The sequence below is a fragment of the Empidonax traillii genome, unplaced genomic scaffold, assembly GCF_003031625.1.
Source record: "Empidonax traillii isolate 1590-97213 ecotype Southwest subspecies unplaced genomic scaffold, ASM303162v1 scaffold152:size925058, whole genome shotgun sequence".
Taxonomy (NCBI): Eukaryota; Metazoa; Chordata; class Aves; order Passeriformes; family Tyrannidae; genus Empidonax; species Empidonax traillii.
In genome coordinates this window covers 518129-545356 of record NW_020955345.1, presented here as the reverse complement: position 1 = coordinate 545356, position 27228 = coordinate 518129, and the positions used below count along the sequence as shown (strand labels likewise).

The following is a 27228-nucleotide window of genomic DNA, read 5'->3' as shown; positions in this document are numbered from 1 at the left end:
GTTTTGTTTTGTTTTGTTTTTTGCAGTGCCGTCATGGCAGCAGCCTACATCCGCAGGGCAGGGCCCAGAGGCAAAGGCATGTCTCCGTGCTGCCTGCAGGTCACCCTCCTGCAGGGCCACGATGCTGTGTCCCAGCACAGCCCCCTGCTTTCCAGAGCCTGCTCCGCAAGGTTACCCGCTGTGTGATGCTCTTCTGCCAAGGCGCTGGTTTAGGAGGAGGATTGGGAAGGGCTGACTTCATCTGGAGGGACAAGTAGCAGTCAAGGCAGGCAGCAGGGGAACAAGTGAAAAGGGGCAGAAAGCTCTGGAGATCCAATTGCAGCATCCAACTGCCCTTTGCTGAGAGCCTGTTAAGAGTCAAATCTGATGCAGCACTGTCTTTTGTGGAAAGAAGTTTCATGAGAGACCAGGCCATGAGCTTTGCTAATTAATTGAAATAAAGACTTTGAGACCTGAAAAAGGAAACTTGAATCGTCTTACAAACCTGGAAGTCTTTTTGCAAAGTTCCTCTTTCATTTCTGCTGCCAGCAGTGAATTGCTTTTGTGGGGTGGTTTTGCACTGTGCAGCAATTTGGGAAGAGTCCAAAGTGGCCCTGATATCGTTAGTGCTGACACAGACATGCTCCTGCTAATCTCCTTGCCTCCTGAATGGTGCTGGCAGTTCCTGTTGTAGACTGAAGGTGTCCCATACTTGTGACAGGAAAGAAGCATGAATGAGCCTGTACCTCCTTCTCCAGCCCTAGGGGACTTATCCCCTCTTTCCTTTCAGTTGTATCTGTAACGTGTACATCTTTTCAACTGAATAGTGCTAAGTTACGTCCCATGTCTCAGGTCCCATTCTGTGTTGTTGCCTTGGCTGAAAAGTGATAACATTCTTCTGCAGGATGGATACAATCAGGCCCGTCAGAGCAAAGGGAGGTGCCTGCAAAACTTTGTTTGTGTGTAAGCTGAGGAAAACAAGAGAAAAAAAATAACTTCACCTGCAGAGAAACTCATTGCCAGGCAAGAAGACATGTCCTAAGTATGCAGCTACGTTCATCTAAGTGAAAAGAAACTTCCACCATTTCTTGGTTATAGTCTTTGATAATTTTTAATATGAATGTTTCCTTTATCAGTTTTGGGGGTTTTTTTAACAGCTAGGCATTGTGGCTCAGACCAAGGTATGGTGCCATACACATCCTTTTCTAATCACCAGACTAAGGTTAAATGGGCCTTGCCAAAATCTGTCTCCAAAGCCAGCTCAGGTTGGGTTACTGCTGCACTTTCTCACTTCCTTGCTAGGCTCATCTTCTGTTGGTTTGGGTGGCTCATAACATACTGTAATGTGTAACATACAGCCCGAATCATTTGTCACAGAAATTCAATATTTAAATCACATAAATCCATTATAAGGGTGCTCAGGCTTTGTGCTCCTGGGACAGATAGCAGAGGTGCCAGGACCTGGCTAGACCCTTGGAGATGTATTTTCCAGAGCAGAATCTGGGATGAAGATTATGCACAAAGGTGTGGTTTGGTGCTACTGTTGAGCTCTTTTTGCCTGACAGTTCCCTAAGGGGAAACTTTGCATTAACATCTGGCTACTCAAAAATAAGCTGCTACCGATACTTTTAGTTCTGTTTCCAATGCTTCTGGTTCTGCTCTGATCCACCAGTACACATCTAGATGACCACAGTGTGGGGTTAAAAAATAAAGCAAAGATGTGAGTTAACAAAGGATACTGCTGTTAACGTAAATGAGATGTCTCAGAGACTCCAAAGTTCACTCTGCAACTTTTAAGAGAAATGAAACCAAAAGCTGCAGGAATTTGTTCCAAGAAATAGGATGAGTTTCACTGAGGGTGATGGTGCCCTTCTATTCAATGGTGTTTTGTTGTGGCTCCCTCCTGGTCTTAATTCATACATACCCAAGTAGTTAATAGGTCACTTGGAAAAAATTATATTTGCATAGTAGGTGGGCTCTGAAGTAACAAGTAGCAGGCAACCTCAAGGATACACATTTCTGCTCTTAGTGTAAAACCTGCATCTTCCTTCCCTGGCAATTTAGCTCATGGAAAAGTGCCTAGCCGTGTGTGCGCCTGCACGTTCATCAGATGAACAGCATACTAGAGAGTGTTTTATTCCCTGATTCTTCTTCAGATGGATGCTGCACCCTTGGACAGGTAGGAGAAAGTGGAGATGTGTGAATGTTAACCAGTGGCAATTCGGAAAGTTGGCCGGGCATGGTTGGGTGACAGTGTTCCTAAAGATCCATGCAAATCAGCATCACTGAACAACATTCCCTCAAAATGCAAGGAGAAACAGAAAGACTTTCCTGACTCTCTTTCATCATATGTCTTTTCACATCAGTTCACCCTGGGGTACTTTCAGGTCCTTTAGCAACTGGCAGATTGGGAAGCTAGGCCTTTCCTGCAAAAGTCAAGGTACCTGCTCCACAAAAACTCACCAAGAGCAGCTGTCACTTTGAAAGGGAGAGCTGGCATATGTGCGAGCTGTTTTTCTCCAGTTTGGTGCCAAATGCAGAATGGGGACAACATCCAGTCTTATACAAAATGGAATTAGCAATACTGTTCTCAGAAGGTATAAAAGACTGAGGCACAGCACAGGTTTGTTCATTCAGAAACCACCTCCAGGGAAAAAAGAGTCTCAGAAACCTGATTTCTTCCTTTTTTTTTTTTTTTTTCCTTTTTTTTTTTAAATTACAGTGGGTGTGAGTTCCCAGATAAACAAGACTGAACATCAGTGTGCTGGGAACAGCCGATATACCTACTGCTGCTGCCACCATCCAGGTTATCTATGTCAGCTCAGAGCAGGAGGGCACAGTCCCACAGCAGCAAGGGAGCTCTGCCCACCCAGCCCAGGCACAGAGCCTCATCCCTTCCCTGGCACCAGCACTGTGGCTTGGTGTACACTGTGCCAAGCATTTGCTGGGCAAAAAGTAAATCCGTGGTTTTCTGCTGCTTTATCTGCTCCACTGGGGATTTGGTCACCCAACCTTCTTGTGCGAGCATGTGGGAAAAAGCAGGTCACCACCATCCTTAAGCTGCCAAGGAGCTGAAGGGCATTTGCAGATCACAGATGTATTTAGAGCATGCCTTGCAGTACAAAGGCCCAAATAGGCAGAGGTAAACATAAGAGAGAGGAGAGAGAGGTGCCCTTGGATCAGGACAAGCTACAGCAACTTCGGCCCAGCTACAGAAACTTCATCTGTCAGTTAAGGCAGGAGAAGAAGGTGTGCAACAGATGCTCCTCCTAAATGGTTGCACTTTTGAGGTCCAGTATACAGCCTGGCTTTGTGTGAGCTCTAATCTTCTCCAGATTGATGCCACCTTGGCCCTGACCTTATCTGGTGAGAGTGTCAGCATGCAGGATCAGTCCATGTAGTCACCCTGTCTTGTGTTCTCACAGCCGACAGTATCACCGGGAAACTTTTCTGTCATCAGAGAAATAATGAGGCTTTCTCATTGCCTGACATGTGGGAGTATTTACTCACAGCAGCAGAGGAGAGAGGTGGCTGAAGGTGTGGTTTGAATCTAGAAAGTCTGGCAAAACTGCTGGGAAGTGGTGATGGCTGATCCCTGCCCTAGTCACAGAGAGTGATCTCAGATGTGAGGGTTTGGCTCCACTGTGTAGCCAAAGGAAAACCTCTGGTCACTTGCATCTCTGGTGTTGGTTTGTTTTTAGTTTGGTTGATTGGGGTTTTTTTTGCATGCAAAGGAGAATAATTGTTCCTTCTTACTTGTGGGGAGACCTCAGAGTGATCAGAGAGACAGAACGGCAACTATTATCCTCTCTATAAAAACTATCTAGAATCAGGAAGTGAACCAAGGATTAAAATGAGCATGGTGCTTGCCCTCCTTTTTTTTCCTTGCCCCTTTGTGCTGCAGGAGGGTAGATGATAGGCCTGGGCTGCACAAGCAAGGCAGCATCTGTTCTCAGGGTGCTGCGGTATTTGTATGACCCTGGCGTCTGCTGGTATGCCAAAGGCCTGGGAGGAGCAGCAAAACAGGAGTTAAAATATCAGTGCGGGTGCAGCAAGCGGGAAGGCCAAAAACAGCCATGAAATCCAGGAAAGAGAACAGATAACAGCAAGGAAACGGCAGGTGCTGGGTGGAGGGGTGACGACACCAAGGCCACTCCACCGATAAGGCCACCGCACAGACGTGAGTGACGTGATGCAATCTGATTTGGACCCCTGCCATCTGTGCCCACTCAGATGGGAAGGCTGCAAACAGAGCTGCAGTCTCCTGGGAGGGCAAAGGTGTGATAAAGGCTCACAACGGGACAAGTGATCCCAGGTCAGTGCGTGGACATGGACTGGTGGGTGCCAGGGAGTGTGGGGGAACAAGCACAAAGGCAGGGGCAGCGCCACAAGTGAACAAGGATGAGACTGGTTTTGGAAGTAGAAGTCTCCTTCCTTGTTGCCACTGTCTCCAGCACAGTTTATCTGCCTCGCTGGTGACAAGACTGGGACCTTCATACCTGCCTCTCATACGCATCTTGCTGGCAAAAGTGCAGAGAGAGCCAGCTGGAGATACCTGGCTAATATGAGGGCAAGCAGCCACCAGAAAACCTCCTGTCTCACGCAAAGAAGAGTTTCCCCACCTCTTCTTCGGCAGGGACAGTAGGCAGGACTTTTTTTAGGGATTTCAAGCTTGTGCTTGCAACAGAGAGAAAAGCCTGAAAAGACAAAACCAGTTTGCAAGAGATGATTTCCCCTTTGTTATCTCTTAGCGTGTCATTTTAATTTGCTCTGTGAAGGCAGTGGCATTTCAATATCACTGAGGAACCAAGTGAAGGAAGATCAAGCCCCATATCAGGCAACAGCTTTTCCACAGCACTGCTGATCTCCAGCACAGAGAAGAAACAGATGTTTTCTGCTTCCCTCCATCCAAGGAAAGTGATCTGGAGCACACAGTATGTTCCAGCAGCACAGCCCCAGCTTGTTGCTCCAGTGCTGCTGCTGACATGATCCAAAGAACCAGGCCATGCTTGGGGCTGGAGGCACAGCAAGGTTCTTTGCATCAGCGGCATCAGAGGCATTACAATCAGCATTTGGGTGGGGATTTTGGTAGTAAAGGTTTTGAAGAAGACTGTAAAGACTCATGATAGCCCTCATCCAGGGCTGTGTGTTGGTATGGGAGCAGTTTGCAGGAGGTGGCTCCATGTTGATCATGTAGCTGAGTGTTGGTGAGGACCAGATTTGCAAGATGGGAATCGAAGGAAATACATGCATGTGTGCTGGAGAGGGACATCTGCCAGTGCCATGGGCCCAGCATGCTGGTGGCATGGCCCTTCAGGGCTCACCCTCCAAGCCTTGTGCACAGCAGGGTTTGGTCAGGGCATCCATAGCCTTATACATGGCCCACTGAGGATGGAGATCTCCCACCTTCCTGCTGGTATGGGTTGTTCAGCCTCCGGGGTAAGGTTTCTTCCCTGACTTCTCACCTGAATATCTCAGGCCTGAAGTTGCTTTTTATTCTGTCATCTGGCACTACCAAGAAGAGATTGGCTCCATCAACTTCCCTTTCAGCTGTTGTAGGCTGCTATCAGATCCCCCTTGGCCTCCCTTGTACTAGACTAAACAAGCCCAACAGGACCCCATGTGCCTCAGGAAAAACTGCTAATGCAGTTAAATATTTACTTTAGTTGAGGGATTTCCAAAGTGGAATAATAATAAAAGCCAAAGGTTATTGAACTGTGTAAACTCCATGAAGAGGGAATATGAAACATGTGCACAGCTGCCTCAGCAGAGTGGAGTAATGGTTCTGCAAGAGGAACCCTGAACTGGTCACCTTCTCCCTTCCCAAAACCTGGGCACAGCCCTACTGGCTTGCGAGGAAGGGCGTCCCAATGGCAAGGACATGAGCAGCCTCATGCAGGGCCCACACCTCTCTGGCCATGAGGGATGCTTACCAAAGTGTTCCCTTTTGTCTCAGACAGACAAGGGCAGCCTGTATCTTCCCGTGGGAAAGAGATGTCCAAAGCACAGTCATGGTCAGATCCTCAGCAAATGCAAATATTTGGTCTCTATGTGCCTGGAGCTCTCCAAGCCTGCTGGTGGTTTCTTTAGGACACCTACCCCATGTCCACCCACTCCAAGTCCCCCCTTTGCACACATGGCACATCCTACCTGCTCCCATGGGCAGGCTCCCTTTGTCCCTTCAGGCCCAGACCTCATCTCAGCAAGTCTGTCCCAAGGGATTTTTTTAGTCAACACTGACTTTATGCCCAGCAGTCCTCTTTCCCATCCTTCACCCTTCACCACTTGATTTTGTTTCATCAAAGGAAGATTGGGATAGATGTGGAAAATTCAGCTTCTGAGAAAGAGATAATAAGGATGCTCAAACAGAAGGACTGGCATCAAGCATCCAGTCTGGGAGGCAAAGCAGCTGGGCTCTTCTGGGGTGGTGATGCGTGTTGAAAAGACTGTATGTCTTACCACCAAGGATCCTCTCCAGCCTCTCTGTCCCCTCTGTGCTCTGTGTGCCTCCTCTGTGTATTTAATCTGTGCATCCATGCACACAGCTCCTGTCCAACACACTGAATAATTTTGCTCTGTCCAGTACCGTCACCTGAAGTTGGCAAGTGGCACAGTGGGAAGCTTATCAGTTGCATGAAAGTGCCCAAGTGATCCATCCCTCTGGGTGTACAGTCCAGCTGTTACCAGCACAGACCAAAATGCTGCTTTTCCCAGCACTCCTGAGATAAGCTGGTGCCCTCCCCTATAAAGGCAGCCAGAGTGAGGTGCCCAAGCGTGTCTGCCTGAGCTGACCATGGCTGTGAGGGACCTGGTGCTGGTGGCGGTGGCGGTGGTGACTCTCGTTGTTGCCAGCGGTAAGTCTGCTCTGAACTCCTGGAGGGAATTACAGAAGGACCAAAAGTGGGTGATAGGAAAGAAAGATCCAGAAATTCTGGTTTGGAGAGAAGGTGAGGAGGGCAAACAAACAGTCGCAGCATGGTGAGGACAGACTGGAGCAAACACACTGTACCTTCCTTATTAGCATTTTGGGGCAAGGATTATAGGCCTGGGCATCAACTGTATTGCATGTGGGAGAGGAATGGGATAGGGAAAGTCCACAATGAGAACAGGAACCAGGTCCTGGGAAGACAGCATGCACCCTGGGGTGGTAGCTACTGTAGCTCCTGCTTCCATGAAGACTGGCAAGTCATTGCAGGAACACTACGTGCTCAGCATATTCACGTGGAAAGCACCTGTTTGTGCTGGAAAGTCACTGCTACCTAGGTGCATGCAGTGGCAGTCCTGCACCAATCTGTGTGAGAGCCTTCGTGCCCTCCGATGGGCACAGATGGGCTGTGAACTGTTCCTACTACTCTGCCTGACTGACTGAAAAAAAAAGACCCACCGAATGCTGCTCTCCCTAGGGACTGCAGTTGTCCAGCTGTGCAGCATCACCAGCCTTCTGAGGATACTCCATGACCCATGCATTACTGCCTGGTTTCACATTTCCTGAGGTGTGTTGGATGCTCTGTGGAACTTTTAGTCCAGAGACTGGAAGAGAGGGCTGTTGGAACATGGTTTAGTGGGTAGGAACAGACGTTCCCAGCTTTGCCCCAGCCAGCTCAGCTGTGGATGGAAGCTGTGTACTGTGCTGCTGGCAGGGCGAGTGGGGGTGCCATGCAGCAAACTGATTCCCCCTCATGAAACCCACACAGCTGATTCAGGTCCTGCGTGGGCTCTGCGCAACACTGCTTTCCTTTTGGTTTGGATGTGATCCTCCGTCGGTGACTTGTGCTTCTGCCATCAGTCACATGTGTGCCGTGCTCATGGGTCTCTGCTCTATTTCAGGGGCAGAGCTGAACGAAGGGAGCGGCCTGAGGAAGGTAAGAGGTTTCTGACTTTTTCCTTGTTCGTGGCTTGAGATGGATATGCCTGGTGTGCCTAGGAGAAAGACTATTCCCAGCAATCATCCACAGCCTCGTGGGTACTGGTGGGCACCAAACCCACATCAAAGCCCAGGCTGGGAGTCCCGCTGAGGGCTGTGGTGGCCTCTGCTGCCTCTGTGGGCATGCCCTGCCCCACTTGGGGCAGAGGGAACCATGTTTTCCGAGGCATTTGCTCCTGCCTGGGCACTGTGGGAGGAAGAGACGGGTCTTGCTGGCACTGAAATGTGTGCTGTGGTTTCTCCTTCCAAGCCGGTTTGTGCAGACATGGCTGACCTGCAGGCCTGCCCCCTCGTGTACTTGCCTATCTGTGGGACCGACGGGAATACCTATGCCAATGAATGCCAGCTCTGTGTGGAGCAAATGTAAGCTCATGCCCTTGGCAGAGACCTCCTGGGTCTAATTTAGGCTATCTGGGCGGTTGTGAAATGCTGTCAGTCATGCCTGGGAAAATCCATGTCAGACTGCACTTGCATGGCAAATAACACAAACTGTGTTGGGCTGCAAGGGGGGATGGATAACCAGCTTGTCAAGTGAAGCTGCAAGGAAGCTGAAGGAGCTGCACGCAGCCAGTCTGGGGAAGGGGAGGCCTGGGGGTATCTAGCAGCAACCTACAGTTGCAAATGGGATGGAGCCACTTCTTCTTGGTAGTAGCAAGTGGTGCAACATGGGGCAACAGCCACAAGCAGCAGGTCCAAGAGGATGAAAATTTGACACAGGGAAAACCTTTTTCCCAAGAGGGTGGTGCACCATGGAGGTGTGAGGAGGGCGTTCTCCCTCTGTTCTTGTAGGGTGGTGTTTAGGGCTCAGACAGAGCTAGGGTCACTATAATCTCACACGAGGGACAGCCCTGCTGTGAGCAGGCTGGGCTGGAGACCCACCACAAGTGTCACAGGCCCTGGCAGGGGGACATCTGTGAGCCAGGGTAACTTGCAGTCACCTCAGCTTTTTAGATGGGAAAATGAGTAAGCCTGTTTTGTAACAGTCAGTTCCATTCCCTCGGATGGAATGCAGCTGAAGTATGACTTGCAGAGTATTTTTTTATCTCTTACTCTTTTTTCCCATATTATTTTAGGAAAACCAGGCAAGACATCCGGATTCTGAAAGATGGGGAATGTCAAGATGCCTGAGCTTTCTGATAGCTTTCCTGAACCTAGAAGCAGGTGATTAATTGATCCTGTGTGCTCTGTGCTGATTGGACACTTATGTTAGCTATGGTAAATAATAAAAAATAACATGCACAATCTTATTTAAACAGCACTTTTTTATGCGAGGCTGAGGGAAAACACCACAAGCCGGTTCCCATAAAGGGCTGCTAAAAGTATAGTCAAAACATTAATTTCAAATCCACATCACAAAACAGGGTGTTCTGCACATTATCTCAGACATTCCTGTGAGAAAAGCCATGGAGGAGTAGCAAGAAAAACAAAGTCCTTGAGAAGACAGTACTGGACAAGTGCAGGGTTTTTTTGTAGAAGGAAATTTAGCAAAGAGAAGGTAAAGTTTCTTCAAGATGGAAGAAGATGTCTCCCTGGCTCACTAGTAAACTGCTTCACTGCTTCCAGAGCTGATGTAAATTGAAAATAGTAACACCTGCACTTCTCATATTAGATGTTATTCAGCTTTTTATCCAAAAACCTTTCACATAGCCATCAGCTTAGATGATACATGCAAAGAGCTTGTGTGGAGAAGCTGAACACGAGGTTTTACCTTTGTAATTTTAATCTTTAATATTTTACCCCAGATTTCTGCTCCAGCACTTGAGAGCAACCTTAAAACTGAACAAGTTTCAGGTCTTGGTTGCTCCTGGTGTCAGGGCCATCTTTGAGACTGTGGCAGGGCTCAGTCCCATCAGGGTAACAGTGTCAATGTGTATCAGCAGTCTCTGAGGCTCCCTCTGCGCTTTCATCTTCCACTCCTACCACATGGTCCACAACTCGCCTTTCATAAAATACTCGTAATGAGGCTGTACACCTTGGATGTGCAAGGGGCCCTCTTTGCTCATAGTGGCAGGTATCAGAGGGCACTGGCTAATCCAGTGAATGCCTCCTGAATTCAGTTCAGTCCTGCACAAGATGTTGTATTTCTACAGAACTACTGGCTGAGATTTCAGATCAGCTTTGAAGAGTGTTTCAGTGTGAACTGACACCCTCCAAGGATAGGTCTGTCCTCACGCACAGGAGATGATGCTTCTCTAACTTGCTACTATACTATACTTGTATACTATACGCCTCTTATTTGCAGGCATCTGAGTAAGAATATGGGGTGCATCCCATGGTCAAGTGAGCTCCCTGAAGTCAGTGACCATTCTGGAAGTCTGGGAGCTGCACCAGTGTCGTGGCTACTGTGCTTGGTCAGCTGGAATTCATCCCCTCACCCAGCTGTGCGCTTTGCTGGAGCCACCAGATGGGATGCCGCAGCACCATAATGCACAACAAAGCCATTGCTGACAGATTTAATGCTGCACCAGGAAATAGTATTGAGGAGCATAAACCAGACATGCTCAGTCAGATGGATTGCATCCGCCATTTTCTGTCCCAGAGGCAGCTGCTGTCATCAAAAGCTTTCTCTCCGTAAAAAGTTCTTTACCAGGCTGAAAAGTCCTAGCCTGGCTCAGGGTTTTTAAAAGCTTTGACTGTTCCTATTTTCCTTTTCTGGACCCTTTCCACTTCTGCAGAGGAGGAGACATAGCTTGCCCACCCATCCATGGCTGCTGCTATTACACCACCTGCTCATTTGCCCTGAGGTTCTGCAAGCCTGTTTTTCCCTTTTCCATCCTCGGATAGCAAGGGAGAGGTGCTCTGGCTGTGTGCTACTCTCTGAGTTGCCAGTTCTTCTCCGCAGACCTTGGTGTCCCCTGTACACCATAGGGAAGGGCTTTGGTGGGGTTATGACCCCCAAAACACTTCCACGGTGAACAACAGGAATGTACTGCTCACTTCTGTCCTGGGGTTTTCTGCTCCTGCTGCTGCCAACCCAGCCACAGGCAGGATGCATTTGAGCAGTTCTATCCCAGCTTTCTGCCAGCACTGAGGGTAAGGTTATGCCCAGCTTAGCATGGTGCATGACTGGGAGCCATTCTCCTCCTGGGATGGCTGGAGGTCACCAATATCTCAGCCCCACGCCGTGGCTCAAGCTGCACAGGCAGAGTGGCTGCAGCCCATCACTGCATATTCCCTGAGAGCCACATCTATTTATGTGCAGAGTCTTGGAAAAAACAACACAGGCAATCCAGAGGCTCTTCTGAAGAGGGAAACCACGTGCCTCCAGCACAACATGGAGTGTTTATTCAGAAACTGCAGAACTAAACACACACTTATAGGCCAGACCTGCAAGGTTGGAGCACGGGCAGCCACAGGACAGTGTGAGTGTTGACTCTACATAGCAAATTAAGAGGTACCAGTCTTCCCCAGGGACTGGTGGATTTGCCTGTTTATTTCACATGGCTCAAGAGCAAGCTGCAGACCAAGGGGAGGGGAGGGTGACGGGAGTGGTTTACCACCACCACAGACCTCAGGGCCTGTGCAAGACCAGCCTGGTGCAGAGAGCCTGACTCTGAAGACTGGCAGATTTGTGACTGGCAAGGTCAGGTGAGGCTCAGGAGGCAGCTGGTGGACACCAAAATGCCTGCAATGCCCTGATCTGTGCCAGAGGGTATGAATGTGGATTTGTGCTTTCGCATACAGTTTTGCCTGTTCAATTTATCCATGTTTCCCATCTTTTGATGCTTCAGTCAAGGCAGGAAGAGGAAGGGATTATCTGTTTTCACAAGCACCATAGTTTGTCACAGAGAGACTGGTAGTCCCGCTCTCAGAGAGGTATGTTCTAACCAGGCAAGTTGCCTCCAAATGTGCCTCAAGTCAGGGAGTGAAGGACAAGCCTGCAAGTTTGTCAGATAAAACTGGAAGTGCCCTGATACCATGCTAGGGTGGTGGTGCTGTATCTTCCCCAGCTGCCCATGTTGATCCTTCAGATAACCCTGGGCTCAGGGCTGCATCCATGACTGCAGGGAGGGATATTTGGGTCTCTGGATATTGCTTTGCAGTAGCATTGCCAGATAGGGGAAAGAGCGAGACACTCACAGTGGAGACTCATTGAGACCTTTGCCTCATATATAGATCCAAAGCCTGGTGTTGTCAGGTCTACAGTGACAGTTGTCCCACCAGTGCCAGGAGAGAGGCCCAGTGGCAGGATCCAGTCCTACGTCCAGTTGTCCCTTGGACAAAACTTTCTCAAGACTTTTGAAAGCTGTGTCAGGGACTGGCAATGGTGAGATGTCCCCAAGGTTGTGGGTGTTCCCCTACCAATCAGCCCCAGTGACACTTGAGGAGTCTGCGACACTGGAGATGCTCAGGTTGCTGAACACCCAGTTGAACTCTTCCAGGTTCTTGTTTAAAAACTGGGCATCAGTGGAGGTGGTCCAGGGCTAGATGAACTGAAATGTGGAGTGAAAGGGGAGGGAAGCAGTACCTGGCACACTGTAAAGTGTCCACTGCAACAGCTCATGCAACTGAGACTGGCCAGGAAGTTTAACCTAGTTGCACAGCTTCATTTGTAACAAAGGGGAGGCAGCTTTGGCCGCATCTGCTAGGGAGCTCTGATGAGGAAGACATCACTGCATTGCTGGTGCTGGTGGGGCACAGGGAGGCAGAGGGAGGCAGCACTGGCTATAAAATGAGCCCAGTGCCATTGTGGGTAAGACTCTGCCTCTCGGTACCTCTTCTTCAGAGCATAGATAACTCAAAACTAAGCAGTGGGGTCTGTAATTTCCATGTTTTTAACCATTTCCAAAGCCTTCCCATGGGATAATAAAATCACTTCCTTGGGATTTAAAGTAAGTCACACACAAGAGACAAATGTCTTACAGAGAGTTCATTCACTAGAGATGCAAGCACAAGCTCTGTAAGGTTTTAACGCTCATCTATTTTCCATTAAACACCTCTAAAGACTCTGGGGGCAGAGTGACTCTTTCTTGTACAAGTGCTCCCTTTAAGGTAGAAGATGGAGAATGAAGAAACATTCACAGTACCAGCTCTGCAGTATCATATGCAATGTTTTGCTGAGTCAAGAGTCACTTATCAGACCTCACCAGGCTTTGGGGTGACTGAGTAGAGGATGGGTGTGAGAGGCTGAGTTAGCCACGGTCTGAGCATGCACCCAGTTCCCATGGAGCACTGAAACACACAGGGATTTCCACCCTTTCTTACATGTTTCATATCACCTGCAAGCAGCCCAAAATACAGAGTCATAGAATCATTTAGTTTGGAAAAGACCCTTAAGATCATGAAATCCAACCACTAACCCAGCACTGCCATGCCCAGCACTAAACCATGTCCCTAAGCACCACATCTACATGTCTTTTAAATACCTCCAGGGATGCTGAGTCCACCACTGCCCTGGGCAGCCTGTTCCAGTGTCTAACAGCCCTTTCAGGGAAGAACTTTCACCTGATACCTAACCTAAACCTCCCGCAGAGCAATGCGGGGTCATTTCCTCTTGTTATATCACTTGTTACTTGGGAGAAGAGATGGCCCCCCACCTGTCTAAAATCTACTTTCAGGTAACTGTACAGAGCAATAAGTTCTCCCCTCAGGTTCCTTTTCATCAAGCTAAACACCCACAGCTCCCTCAGCCTTACAGGACTTATTTTCTAGACCCTTTAGCAGCGTCATTGCTCTTCTTTGAAGAGCACCACAATTTTTGAAGAGCATCACAATTTTTGAAGAGCACTCCAGCACCACAGTTTCTACACCTGGGACATAAGAACCCTGGCTGTGTGTATAGACTGGGGAATGAGAGGCTGGAGAGCAGCGCTGTGGAAAGGGACCCAGGGGTCCTGGACAGTGGCAAGTTGAATGTGAGTCAGCAGTGCCCTGGCAGCCAGGAGGGCCAACCCTGTCCTGGGGGGCAGCAGGCAAAGCATCCCCAGCTGGTCCAGGGAGGGGATTGTCCCGCTCTGCTCTGACCTGGGGTGGCCTCACATTGAGTATTGTGTGCAGTTTGGGCATCACAATGTAAGAAAGATATTGAGCTATTAGAGAGTTTAAAGGCCCCTTAAAGGAGGGCCACGAGGATGATGAAGGGTGTGGAGGGGAAGCTGTATGAGGAGTGGCTGAGGTCACTTGGTTTGTTCAGCCTGGAGAAGAGAAGACTGAGGGGGAGACCTCATTGAGGTCTTCAGCATCCTCATGAGGAGAAGTGGAGGGCCAGGTACAGATATCTTCACTCTTGTGACCAGTGACAGGACTTGAAGAAATGTCATGAAGCTCAGTCAAAGGAAGTTTAGGTTGGATATTATAAAAATGTTTTTCACCTGGAAGGTGGTTGGGCACTGGAATGGGCTCCCTGAGAAAGTAGTCACAGCACCAAGTCTGCCAGAGTTCAAGAAGCATTTGGACAACACTTTCAGGCACATGGTGTGATTCTTGCAGTGTTCTCTGCAGGGCTAAGAGTTGGACCTTATGATCCTGATGTGTCCCTTCCAACTCAGTATAATCTATGATTCTATGTAGTTGTTGTAGTGAGGGACCCAAAAAAGGGACACAGTGATCAAGGTCTGATATGTTTCTCTCCTCCACAACCAAGGCCTTTGCACAGTGAAGCATCCTGAAGGATACAGTTTTCAGATGTCTGCATGACCAGGGTGGCCTCAGGGCTGTGCAGCCTCACACAGTGCTGGAACAAGAACACCCCTCCCAGCTTGGGACACCCTGCCTTCACTTACGACTGAGCTTCAAGAAACTACTCTTAGTGACTTGGAAGCCTCACATCTCCTTATGCCATCCATGTTCCTGGCCCACCCTCCCATATCAGAGCGTTCCCATATCTGCTCTGCTGCCACCACCCTGCTGCTTCTTTTGGGGCTGTCAGACCTACCCCACCTCTGTGGAGGTACCACCTAATCTGCAGTGGACACAGGGCAGGAGCCCTGGAGTGAGGTGGTAACTTGGGATAAGCAGAAAGGCAGCAGAGATGACCATGGACCCCCCAAGGTTACGTCTTAAGACACCCACATGCCTGAAGTTTCAAGCGCTGGAGCTTCCAGGGACCTGGAGAGAGATCCTGCTGAGAGCAAAGGATGTACATTAAAAATAAAAAAGACTAGCAGAGACTGGAGGCAGGTCAGATTGGCTCAGCCCTGAGGAGCTGCTCTGCTTCAGGGCAAGCCTTGGCACTGTTCAAGGAGGTGGGATCATCCCTGCTGTGAAAGGAAGGCAATTCCCAGAGGACCCAGGGGTACAAAAACATTGTCAGGTTCTTCTACCAACCTTTGAGTCACTTTGAATTCATGGGGGGCAGGGAGGGAAGGGATTAGGAGCACAAGCACCTCACACCAGTGTATAAGTAGTTGAGTGTCTTATGGAGCAAAGTGCTGGTAGAAGCTGAATCCCAAATACCCTGGCACTAAGTGCTTTAGAAGCTGGCTAAAGAGGTGTCTGTGGTCCATCAGAGTTGTTATACACAGTATAATCCTAAGCTTTTCTGTGCTATCCTGATGTGAGAAACTTTGAAGGCAGTTTTCAGGGGAGGCCAGGATTGCTACCTCACCTCACATGCACTGACCTAGGGGCCTGGCCATTCCCACAGAACAGGGAACAGGTTCTTGGCATCAAAGCTATTGTACCAAGCAGAAGCTTCCCCTTGGCAGCTGTACTGGCCCTGAAGATGGTTCTGCAGAGGCTGCATGAGGCTGCATGCTGTGCAGGCCTGGGGCTGCCGTGGGCATCAGGGAGCTAGGAACAACCATTATAGGAAATCATCCTGTGGGAGCAAGGGACCAGCTGGGACTTCTCACTGTTTTTACTGGGGCTGCCCATTGCCATCCTGTTTCATGAGAGAAGTGCTTTGCTCACAGCCTCAATCCACTGGGCCAACAAGTTATTGGGAAGTCCTCAACGTGCACAGACAGGTATGGATTTATTATTCTTTCTGAATTTCCCAGGAAAGTGGTGCAGCCCTTGGACAGGTAGCATGTCTTTGGCAGTCTCCATCCTTGGGGGTTTCCAAAGAATATGACAACACAGCTGTCCTGACCTCATGCAGCAGACAGTCCTACTGAGAGGGGATCTGGAGGATGTCCCTTTCCAACACTACCAGGGTCCTATGCAAACACCTTTCAGACAGCATACATCCCATTTCAGACCTCTCAAAGGGTCCTCGAGGACTAACAACACCTCCTTGCATCTCATTCTAGAAACTAGCAGTGAGACAATGCTGCATCCTGCTCTGCCATGCAACATCTGTCCACCATAAAGAAGAGCATTTGAGTCACAATTAAGCAGCAGTGAGTGTAAATTTCCTATCCAGAGTGGAATTATTTGCAGTATAAAAGCACTAACATGTTTTGCAATCCACACAGTAGATTCTGGATAGAGACTCTCACACCTTTGCACTCCGATAAGGAGAATATTATTACCCTCCCAGTGGCCTGGACAGATAAGAGGTTTAGGGCGGGCAGTCTGCATTTTTTTCAAGCTCTCATTATGCTGCACCAGTATCTCCAGATGCCTTGTCCTGGGAGCTAAGCTGCTTTCTGTTTAACACCTCAAAGAGCAATGGAGAGTTTAGGCAAAGACCCTCCTTCTTCAGATTCTTCCCCGCCACCGTCTGCAGCCCGTAAGGACTACGCTGTGCCAGGTAATGATGAGACCATTCCTAAGTTAAGTTTTTTGAGAGAAGAGAGAATTATCTTTGTCATGAGTGGTTTAGAAAATAGGACCTAATAATTACTAGTTTATGCTTGGGGGATGGAGGATGCACATTTAACTGCAAGTATATGTGTCTTTTTTCATGTTGTGTTTCAGATCACAAAGGCTTGTAAAGGCTTTTCAACTCTAAGTCCCTCAGGCAGCATCAACAGATTGTTTGCAGACTGGGAATACTGTCTCACTGCTCTTATGGCTTGATTATTTTTTTCTTTTCATTTAAGCTGTGTGTCTTCCAGTGAACAATTTTTCATCAGGATGGGTATGTTTTACTGTGATCTTTCCTGCCTAGTGCTGGCAGGTGACAGACAGCTTTGGAGCTCTTGTGGGAGTGCTTTCTTGGACCAGTTAGAAATTAATGAGGGGTGTTTGCTTAGACTGTCCTGGGAGAGAGACTGTAAAAGCATTTTTAACTGCTTGTAATCAATGCTCAAAATACATTTTGAAGGGAAAAGAAAGTTACCTTGGCTGCAAATGGGATGTGCAAGGGATTACGAAGTTCAATAGCTGAACTGAAGTTCTGTGCAGATGCTTCTACTGCAGCTTGTAACCTCATCTTCCCAGGCAGCTTTTTTTTGTTGTGTGGATGGCAGAGCCATCTCCTGCTGGCTGAGCATTACTGCCTCTGATACTGCTTTATGTTGGGGAACAACCTCCCGTTTCTCTTTGAGTTACTCTCAACTTCCCTGGACAGGGTCTTGGACAGCATGATGTAATTTTAAAGTTAACTCTGCTTTGATGGCACAGAGATGAACATAAACCCTCTCCAAGTTAAATTTCTGCAAGATTATAATTAATTATCAGCAGTGTCTTGTGTAAAGATCTACTTTGGGTAGAGGCTGGATCCTGTTGTCAGTTTTGCTGTTTATCTGTCCTGGACTTTAGTTTTCCTTGCATTTAACAGATACCTGGGATAAAAGAAATATAGTTCAAGCTCAGCCTTGGAGGTCCTTTTCATCTTGCCAATTCTCCCATCTGATCAAGCCAATGACAAAATTACCATTTTCACTGATTTGATCTAATACTTTAGTGTGAGCTGAGGCTTTTTTTGAAAAGAGATGGATCTGATTACATCTAAAAAAAGCAGGTCATAGTTTTTCTTTTTCATTGTGTGGGTTTTGTTGAAAGTATGAAAATCAGTTCTTTTGTGATCTCTTCAGTATACAGGTGGGAAGAATTTCCTCTCCCTCCAGGTGTCAGTGAAGTGGTGTTGCCCTTTGTCTCGTGGGCCTGGTCTCATGCTACTTGATTTGAGCCAGGTTTTTGTTATCACAGCTTGGAGTCCAAGATAGAAAACTCAAGCTGACTGGATCAGAAACCGTAGGACCTCTTGCCACATCATCAGGGATGCTGATGTCTGTTAGGACAAAGACATGGAGAAGTGAAATTCAGACCATTCACCAGGCTGGTCTTTGCCTCAGGAAGCCATTTGGAGCCCTTTGTAGTCAGTGAAATGGGCACAGCTCACCTTGCCCACAGGGTGACTGGGGTCTGGGGAGGTTCTCCTCTCTGCTAGTGGTGATAGGTAGCCTGCACATCTTGCCCAAATGGTAAAGCCAGCATTGGAGCTTTCTCACATCAGTTAGTCTTTCTTCAGTTTTGCCATAGTCTTCTGCAATCTAGCTTGGGGCTGTTTGTGTGGTCTTTGGGACCAGTCCTCTCACCCCCAGCAGAGTGTACTAGCCCTGTCTTGGTCTCTGGTCTCTCTTGGTCTGGTCTACAGGGTCTCAGCCTAACACATGTGGGCACCTGTGTAGGAGGAAGGCTGTGCCCTCTGGCTCACGCTCTTGCCCTCACAGAGCTGCTCCTATGTTGTAGGACTGGCTGTTCTGCCATCCAAGGCTGTCTCCTTAGTTAGATAAGCATCTTATTTTCAGCAGTGGCCAGTTGCAGCTGCCTTGGGAAAAGGGTAATAATGGAGCAAACATGAAGAATTATCTTGCAGTCTGTACTGATGTCTGACCGAAGGATTTCATACTTCCCTTGTGACACAGGAAGCCTGCCCCATGCTTCCATCCGGCACCGGTACAGTAGGGGAGTAAGTTGGACAAGGGTCACCCTAAGACTGCAGCAACAGGAAGAAAATTGCAACTAGATAGAAATTTAGAGCAATTTGCAGCTAGGAGGCTGGGAGCTTCGGGTGCTGTGCCATTAGATCCTCCCCACTGAGGCTGTGCTGGAAGTACAGCACCCAAGCGCTATAGTTTTGTATCAAGACCCAAAAAAAGCATGGCCTCTTGCATTAGTGCTCTAGCACCGGGCAGGGAAGGATCAAACTGTGCCCTTGGTCAGAATATCACATTAGCACTCAATTTATCTCTGCAGATGTCATCATAACACACCGCTTGAGGGACCGGGAGCTGCTCAGAAAAAGAAAAGCGGAAGCCCTGGAGAAAGACTTGGCTCAGTGGATTCTGAGGTAAATCTTGCTTTTGGTTTGGAGTTGTTTTCATGGTGCACTTAACCTGAGTCCAGGCATGGCAGCCCAGCCTCTGCATCTTCACCCAAGGACAGAGCCATCAGTCTTCAGCAGGGAAAGGTGACCTGCAGCCATTAGCTGGGAGGCAGTGATGAGTGGGGGGCGTGGGTTGTGTAGGTGGATGGTTAGCTGGCAAGCAAATCTCAAACATAGTGTGGGGCTGGAGAAAAATTTGGTGCCCAGGCTCTTGCCCACTGGTGCAGACACAGAAGGCTGTCATGCCAGGCTCAGGAGACGCTTCTGCTGGGATGAACTGGGTCACAGTAACAACAGGGGGCCTCGCAGGAGGGAAACTCCTCTACCCTACTCCCAAGTTTTCATCCCTATGAAACCGCCTAGCAGGGTGGATAAGAACCAACGGCAAAAGAGAGGTAGAAGAACCAAAAGAGGACGGGGCCATCAGCGGGAGGTGAAGGCCACCCTGGACCCAGAGCCAACCATAGAGCCCCAGCCTGAACCGCAGAAGGAGGCTGAACAAGTGCACTCTGAGCCAGCACTGCCTGAACCAGCGTACCAAGAACAGCTGCCCATGATGACCATCCAGAACCCAGTCAGTGGGATGCAACCAGTAGCAGTGGAAGGGGAGTCAGCAGCCAGGAGCTTGGATCCTGCAGGTCAGTTGCCACAGAGCTGCTGACCCGTGGTGGCTCAGGTGGCAGTACAGCATCTGGAAAACTGTCAGCAAAGGTTGCCCACCCCATCAACAATCATCCCACAGCACCCAGGGCATGGGTCCCTTCCCCACCAAACATTACTTGGGTAGCTGTGAAAGGGTGGGGGGCATGTTGGGGCTGTGGGGACAGGTAGGGGTCTCCAAGTCACAGGATGAGACAAAAAGTCTATTGTCAATAGAGTCACTGAGGTGGGGTCTGTGGTCCCTGGCTCTAAATAACAGCTCCTTGTCCTAAGAACACTTCTGTGGCTCTGCCAAGAGCCACGTTAGGGCAGAGATGCTTTGTAGCAAAGATGCTGTTTCTTGAGGTCAGAGCTGGTCAGGGAAAGCCGAAGTCTGGGCATGCTCTTTCCACAGTCCACCCAGTTTCAGGACTGACACTGGGGTGGTAAGGAGGGAAGGGTGGGCTCTGGGGCAAGGGGCAGGTGTCTACAGGCAACTACACCTTCAAAACCTGCCAGGACTGAGGCATGGAGGGCACTAAGCTGGTCTGAATGGCAGACCGGTGTCTGGGCTCGAGGAATCCATTTACAGCTGACACAGCAGGAGTTGCTCCCACATCTGCCTTGGTAAGTGTAGAGCACATTTACTTGCAGCAGCCAGTGGGCCCAGTATGCAGGTTGCTTCATAACCAGGAAAACCTAGGATGTGTTTCAGAGGAGATGAGCATCCTCTGACCCCCAGTTACTGCATTCCTAGCAATGTCTGTGCAGGGAAGAAAAGGCCTCTTGCTGCAAGGTATACAGTGCCCTCAGTGCCACAGAAAACAGCCATTCTGTATCCTGAGGCCTGGGGCTGACTGTGGCACATCACACCAATCCAGCTTCCAGCCCAGAGGTCTTGAAATGGGCAACCATCAGGGTGGTGTTTATTTGCCTCCTGCCTTTAAACCCACCAGGGCTTTACCCTCTTCAACTCCCCTCCACACCTGAGACTGCCCTTGAAAAGCAGGCAGTCTATCTGGAGCTAAATGTCACAGGCAGTTACAAGACACTGGCCTTGGGGGCTTTAGCATGGGACAGAGGGAAAACACATGAGAGACCCCAGTATGAAATCATCTTACATGCTTTATAGGTGAAGAGGAGGTGGTGAATCCAGCAGAAGCAGAAATACTGGAAATTTTCAGTACTCCTCTGGAAAACGACCACCAAGATAACAAATTCAACGCACATGTTCTGTATTAATTTTCTGATTGTTTGGTTTTTTTCCTTATTTTGTCTCCTGCCTCACAAGCTCTGATAAGTACTGCATCAGCTTCTTTCTGGTTAGTTGTAAGGCCCACACTCTCCTTGTCACTCTGCTTTCTATGCCTCTTTCAGGTTACAGTGTGGCCGAATGAGCAGAGGCAGTCCTTCAGGAGTTGCCTGCTGCCTGTGGCTTATGAGCCCCCTCCTCTCTCTGCAGACAGGCTGTTTCACTCGGGCCCACAGAAGGCTTCATGGTGTCCTGCCACCATATAGGTTAAGCATACAGTCCAGCATCCATCCTTCTGAAAGCCATTTCTGATTTGCGTAGATGTGAGTGGCACTGCAAACCTGAAACCCACTGTGATTTTTAGTCTTCTGGAGCTTGCCTACCTTAGGTTTTTCCTGTACCCCTGAAGCCATATGTCCCTTTCTGCTTTTATTTTCAGTCTGAAGGTCTTTCTCAAGGTCAGTTTTCCTCTGGAAGAAAAAAATAAACTTCTTTTACCTAAAGCCTGGAATGTTTTTTGTTCTCAGTTTCTGGGCAGCTTTACTCTGGCCTTGCTGAGCCACCATGTAAGGACAACAAAAGACGGTTAAAAACAGCTGAGTGCAACAGGCTGACACTGGAATGAATCATACACTTTTGTCAGGTAAATGCCATTTGGGGCAAAGAGAGGAACTACTTTGCACAGCCACTGTGTTCCTGGCTCTCCAGTCATGCATGCAGGATTTTTCCTGAAGCCAGGAAGGAACAGGGCATCCTCCCTCTCCTCACATTTTGGGTCTTTACCTGACTTACCAAGGGCCTGTCTCCCACAGCACAGGGCTGGTCAGGCCCCAAGGTCACCCCCAATTTGGGGGATTTTTTTATGGCTCCAGAGATGTTGCTGCTGCTGCCCCAGAGCTTTCGAGGCTCTGCATCACAGCACATGTGACAACTCACTGGTGACACCAGTAAGAATCTCTCCAGTGACAGGATGGACACTCTTGACTCCCACCCCTGCTCTGGTCCCAGAGGGACCAGAGGGGCAAGTGCTCACCAGCTCTTAGCACAGCCTCTCCACGCTGAAATCCTGGGATGACCTCTGCAGATCCACTGCCAGAAGCTCTACAGGCACCTGGTGGGTGTCAAAGCAGAAAGCATCCAGCAGCTCCACAACCAAGCACATGCAGCCCATTCCCTATGGGCAGCTCCTGCAAGGATGGCTCCCCCTGCACAGGTATCCTGGCACTGTTCTGGCCTCTGCAGATGTACCAGCTAATGCAAGGGTTTGCTCTCCCTTTGGGTAATGGACACTTGTGGGAGCAGAGCAAGATCTCTCACCTTCTGCCAACAACCACCTAAACCTCACCTGTAACCCCAAATAGGTAAGGTGCAACAGGGGGGCCTTGTGGAAGCCCTGCAGCGTGGAGGGAGCTTGTGGCTGGCAGGTATGCTGACCCTAGGCTGAGGCACTGGGTGAAGGTAGCTGAGGCTACCTGAGGTGGCTGAGGTGGAAGCAGAGGCAGGAGGTCATGTCACGGTTAAGCACCATCACAAAAGTGGTGCTGGCGTCCTCCTGCAGGTGTGGTGCCCATTTCATGTTGCAAGGGGGCTGGGCTGTGGCTGCTGCCAGGCAGGCCAGGAGACCTGTGGGCCAGTGGCTCTTCCCAGCTCTCCAGTCCTCTGTAGTGCTCACAGGGAGGGGAAATCAGCCACGCTGCCCACTCCACACCTGCAGATGCTTGGACTCTCCTGGTTTCCAAAGCTCCTCAGATTTTGGAGAGAAGAAAATTCTGGGAGGTTTTAGACTCATCTTACAGCTCCCATCCATCAGGGAGGGCACAAAAAACCTATATTCCACCTTCTCCAGTGTGAAGTGGAGCTGCAGGAGGTGGTGAAGGTCTGTCAGAGTGAGGTCTCCATTAAAACACAGAGCAACACTCACTGCTGAAAACACACATGGGCAGCAGTGCCAATCCTTGCACTGCAGAGGCTGTGCAAGGTGGCCAGAGGTGTGCAGAAACCAGAGAAAACACCTGTGTCTATCTCTGTGGAGATGCCTTTGGTGTCCAGGAAATCCTGGAGTCATCCCAGGAGCTGCACACTTTTACAGATGCTCTTTAACTAACTGGCTTCTTTGGCAGACAGTAAGAAAGGTGTGCCCGAAAACAACCAACCTTATCACAAAACAAACAAGGGAAAGATAAAGCCATCCTTATCAGCACTTTCACTCACCATGCACTGCTTCCTTCTCTGATGAGAGGACAGATGACAGAGCTCTTGCTCACAAGGATGGAGTTCAGGTGTGAAACTGTACGCATGGGGGTCCACATGTATTTCTGAGAGGGTCCTACTGCCTGAATAGAGCTGGGGAGGGGCTGGCAAGGGTGGATATATCTGGAGGAGGAAGGTTACTGTTTTGCAGATGCAACAAATCACCTTCTCCCTCCTTTCCCTCTTTCCTGAGTCCAAGAGAGCTGTCTTTACCCAAGGCCATTAATAGAGTGTCTGACAAAAGAAATTTTCACCCTCTGGTCTGCCATGAAGGGGAAGGCTGGGGGAGGTCAGAGACCTTTAACTGACTGTAGCCTTCTTGATGATGAAGAGCAGGTGATGAGTGCAGGGAAATGGATGCTGAGCCACGGGGCCAGCACAGGGACCCAGGTAAGTGCCTGACTCAGTGACCCTTGCTGTGCTGCATGGTGACAGGGCTGCCTGAAGCTCTTCCAGGTTGCTCTTCCCTGCTTCCTGAGGCACAAAACCAAGGCATGTTGTGGTATGAAGAGGACATGACCACTGTGGTTGTCTCCTCACTTGTTAGATTCAGCTTGATGTTGGTTAATGTCAGCTGGGCTGGGCTGAACATGCTGCTGTGAGCTCATCTCAGGGACACAGGTCCTGTCCCCAAGTCCTGAAGAGTGTGGCATCCTGAGTGCTGACAGTCACAGCTGTGACAGGACAGCTAAGGAGGGGGAACCTGATATGATGTTCAGGAGAACCAGACTCTCCACTGCCAATTACCTTTCAATATCCTTTCAGGAAACACGCTTCCAGCTCTATGGAAGAATGGAGGTTGTTTGGTTTGTGCACCCTGGCTTCCCGCTTCTCAAATTGCTCTTGTGACACAAGGTCCCTCACACCTGCAGAAAGCCAGGGGTGATTTGTGGCAGGCTGTTGCTCATGGGTGATGTTTAGAGCCAGGAAGGTCTGCTCCTTAGCAGAAGCGAAGTCATAGCTAAGCCTCAGCAGAAAGAAGTGGGCAAGCAACTTAGGGCCAGAGGCTACCAAAGCTCAGTGAAAAGCCATTCCACCCCAAAGGAGCCTGGTCTTGCAGAGATAAGAAAAACTTGCTGATTGATTTACTAATATTGACTTTAAGCAGTAAATCCTGGAGACAGCAAATACCCACTCCCTCTTCAGCCACCATTTCCTGCTTAGAGCTTATTAGCTCTGATTCTTCCCATTCTGTGTTCACCATTTCAATAAATACCAGTCTAAAACTACCAGGGCTGAGACAGACTGGGGCTGTGTGTCCAGCTGGGCTCATCAGTACTCCACCACATGGTCTGACTCTCCTGTTTCACTAGGAAATCATATAACTTTAAAAAAAGTTAAATGAAGAGAAATCTCTGGAGATCTTGAATCCAACCCCTGCTCAAAAAATGGCTAGGTCTGGCCAGAATACTTTGGGCTTTCTCCAAACAAGTGTTGATCATTTTCAAGATGTGAGATCACCTCTCCCTTTTCCCCATCCCAGGGCTGTCCCAATCTCAGCAAAGAAAGTTTCTCCTTCTGTCCCACCAGACTTACCCTCAGCACAGTTTTAGTTCCTTGCCTCTTGCACTTTACAGAAGACTCCAACTCCATCTTCTCTTTAACCCTCTTTAGGACTGCAGGTTAGACTCCACGTTCACCTACTCTCCATGAGAACAAACCCAATTCCCTCAGCCTGTCCTTGATGGCCTTAGCTGAGTTCATTCATAAGGATGTCTTTTTTGTACTAGGTTACCCTAACTGGACCTGGTATTCCACGTGTGGGTTCATCCACATCTGGCAGGTGGAATGGCCACTTGCCCAAAGCCCCCATCTGAAATTCAGTCTGTCGGAATGGACTTGGGGTGTTGAGCACGGCTGTGGTTGTGTCCCTCTTGGACATCCTGAGGCTTGCACTGACACAACACAGAAAATGCAAAGAAACCAGGATACAGCTTGTGTGGTAAACAAAGCGACCCGAGCTCTGTAGCATTAATAATGACCCTTTTTTCAACCCTCTCCTCTCCACACCACCTTCCACAGAATTTGTGAAAGCACTGAAACGCAGCTTCAGTGTATTAATCACATGCCCCTGGACGTGGCTGCTCGTTTGCCCAAACTTTGATCGCAGGCTGAGGGTGCAGCTCTCGTGCTGCTCCTCTGTAGGCCAGCACCCAGATCCGTGAAAGAACGAGCCACCCGTTCGCAGGGATCCAAACCTGCCGCTTTGCAATTCCAGCGGCCCTCCTCGTTCCTCGCTCGCTCGCTCCCGCCCGATCCCGCAGTGCTCCCTAGCGGCAGCAGCGAGTTGTTCGGGTTGAAAAGGACCTGAAAATATCATCTCTTTTTCCCCCACACCAGGTTGCTCAGAGCCCCGCCCAGCCTGGCCTGGAACACTTCCAGGCATGGCCCATCCACAGCTTCCCTGGTCAGCCTATTCCAGTGCCTCACCACCCCCACAGTAAAGAATTTCTTCCTAATATCTAAGCTAAGTATACCCTCCTTCACTTTTAAGTCATTGACCCCTGCCCTAGCACATGCTGTTAATCAAAAGTCCCTCTCCAGCTTTTCTGCAGGCCCCCTTTAGGTACTGGAAGGTTCTATAAGGTCTCCCCAAATACGTAAGATCTTCCAGGATTCAAGCCTAGCTCCTGTTGTGGCAGAGAGGTAATATATCTTGCATAAGCTTAAGTGGGAAGACTTGAAATCATTTCCCCTGGTTGCTTGAAGTATGTCTTTTTTTTTGTCTTTCCTCTAGAAGGGAAGGGGTGGAGAAAACCACCATGCAGACAAAAAATAGAAGACATTACCCAAGAAGGAAAACCTCTTCATATTTTTTTAAACAAATGTTTCCTGCATAAAAGTTCGAGCGCTGAATCATCCCCTGCTTCCTCCATGAAAAAGCCACCAGTATGAAGAGTAATACCCAGACACAGCCTCTCACACCATGCCAAGAAGGCTTGAACTGTCTGTAAATCCAGGGCAACACCACGGATCTTAGCCTATCAGAGTGGTCAGTCACTCACTGCTGCAGGAGTGCAAGCCCATGTTATTCAAATAAAGGCAATTTTGGAGAAAAGAAAAAAAAAAAAAAAACACTAAACCACACCAAAAAACTCCACTCCAAACCAATTTGGGACCCACTGAAAAGCAACATAGATACAGAAATAAACTCAAGTGTACCCAAAGACTGAGAAGGAAGAAATCATCACCATCAACATTATGTACCTCCTGATGAAGAGAAGGAAACGTTCTCTGGGAAAATCATGATCTGCCTATTCCAAGACAACTGCACGGTGATAACTTGTTTTAAGTCCCCTTGCCCACAACCCCTGCAGCCCTCAACCTGAGGACACAGGGAAGGTGAATATAACATCAAGAGGCAGGGATAGATACTGAATTTATTGGGGTCTGTGTGTGTGTGTGTGTTTACAGCCCATGCATTATTGATGTTTCTCTGTATTAATTTGGACTGTGAGACTAATAATTGAAAATATTATATTGTTAAAACTTTTGTGTGTAGTAAAAATGGTGGACTCTTGGCTTCACTTACACTGTGCTTTTTTCTGTCCATAACAAGATTTTTAATGTTACACAGGAAGGGACAGAGACAGAAGTTAGGAAGAGAAGAAATTCATATTGACACATCTATGCCTACATACAACTAGCTGCTGCTTGAACAACTGGACTGTCATCCATTCTACTACAGCATTCAGTCAAGGGGAATATTTGTGGAGCCAAATAATCTTTTCCAAAGGCCACCACTGGGCTGTCACTTACACAGCCCAATTTTTGAATACTCACAACTAAACACAGTGCCATTTTGCCCTGGCTCTGGGGGTCCTCCCATGTTCAGGTGAGATCGTCAGATCCTGATCTGTATTGCAAGATTTTCCAGTGAACTCACCACCTTCTGCTGCTCCCATCAATACACCCATCTCCGTGGCTGCTGCTTTTTGACTAGCCTATCCCAGATGCAGCATGATGGATTGGGACAGAGTGGCCAGGGTACCACCATTTAACTGGCCAATTCCAGGGCCAGCACTC

General features: G+C 48.9%; 2 protein-coding genes across 2 annotated transcripts; both read left to right on the top strand.

The window, feature by feature from the left end:
* Positions 1-6757: 6757 nt before the first annotated feature.
* SPINK4 (serine peptidase inhibitor, Kazal type 4) lies at positions 6758-9150 on the top strand. The gene is made up of 4 exons (XM_027884683.1): positions 6758-6833; positions 7807-7841; positions 8154-8266; positions 8977-9150. The coding sequence occupies exons 1-4, from the start codon at positions 6773-6775 to the stop codon at positions 9029-9031; spliced, it is 264 nt and encodes an 87-aa protein (XP_027740484.1). The 5' UTR covers positions 6758-6772; the 3' UTR covers positions 9032-9150.
* A 7137-nt stretch (positions 9151-16287) lies between these two features.
* HEMGN (hemogen) lies at positions 16288-21450 on the top strand. The gene is made up of 4 exons (XM_027884664.1): positions 16288-16538; positions 18932-19025; positions 19428-19699; positions 20833-21450. The coding sequence occupies exons 1-4, from the start codon at positions 16457-16459 to the stop codon at positions 20940-20942; spliced, it is 558 nt and encodes a 185-aa protein (XP_027740465.1). The 5' UTR covers positions 16288-16456; the 3' UTR covers positions 20943-21450.
* The last annotated feature ends 5778 nt before the right edge of the window (positions 21451-27228 follow it).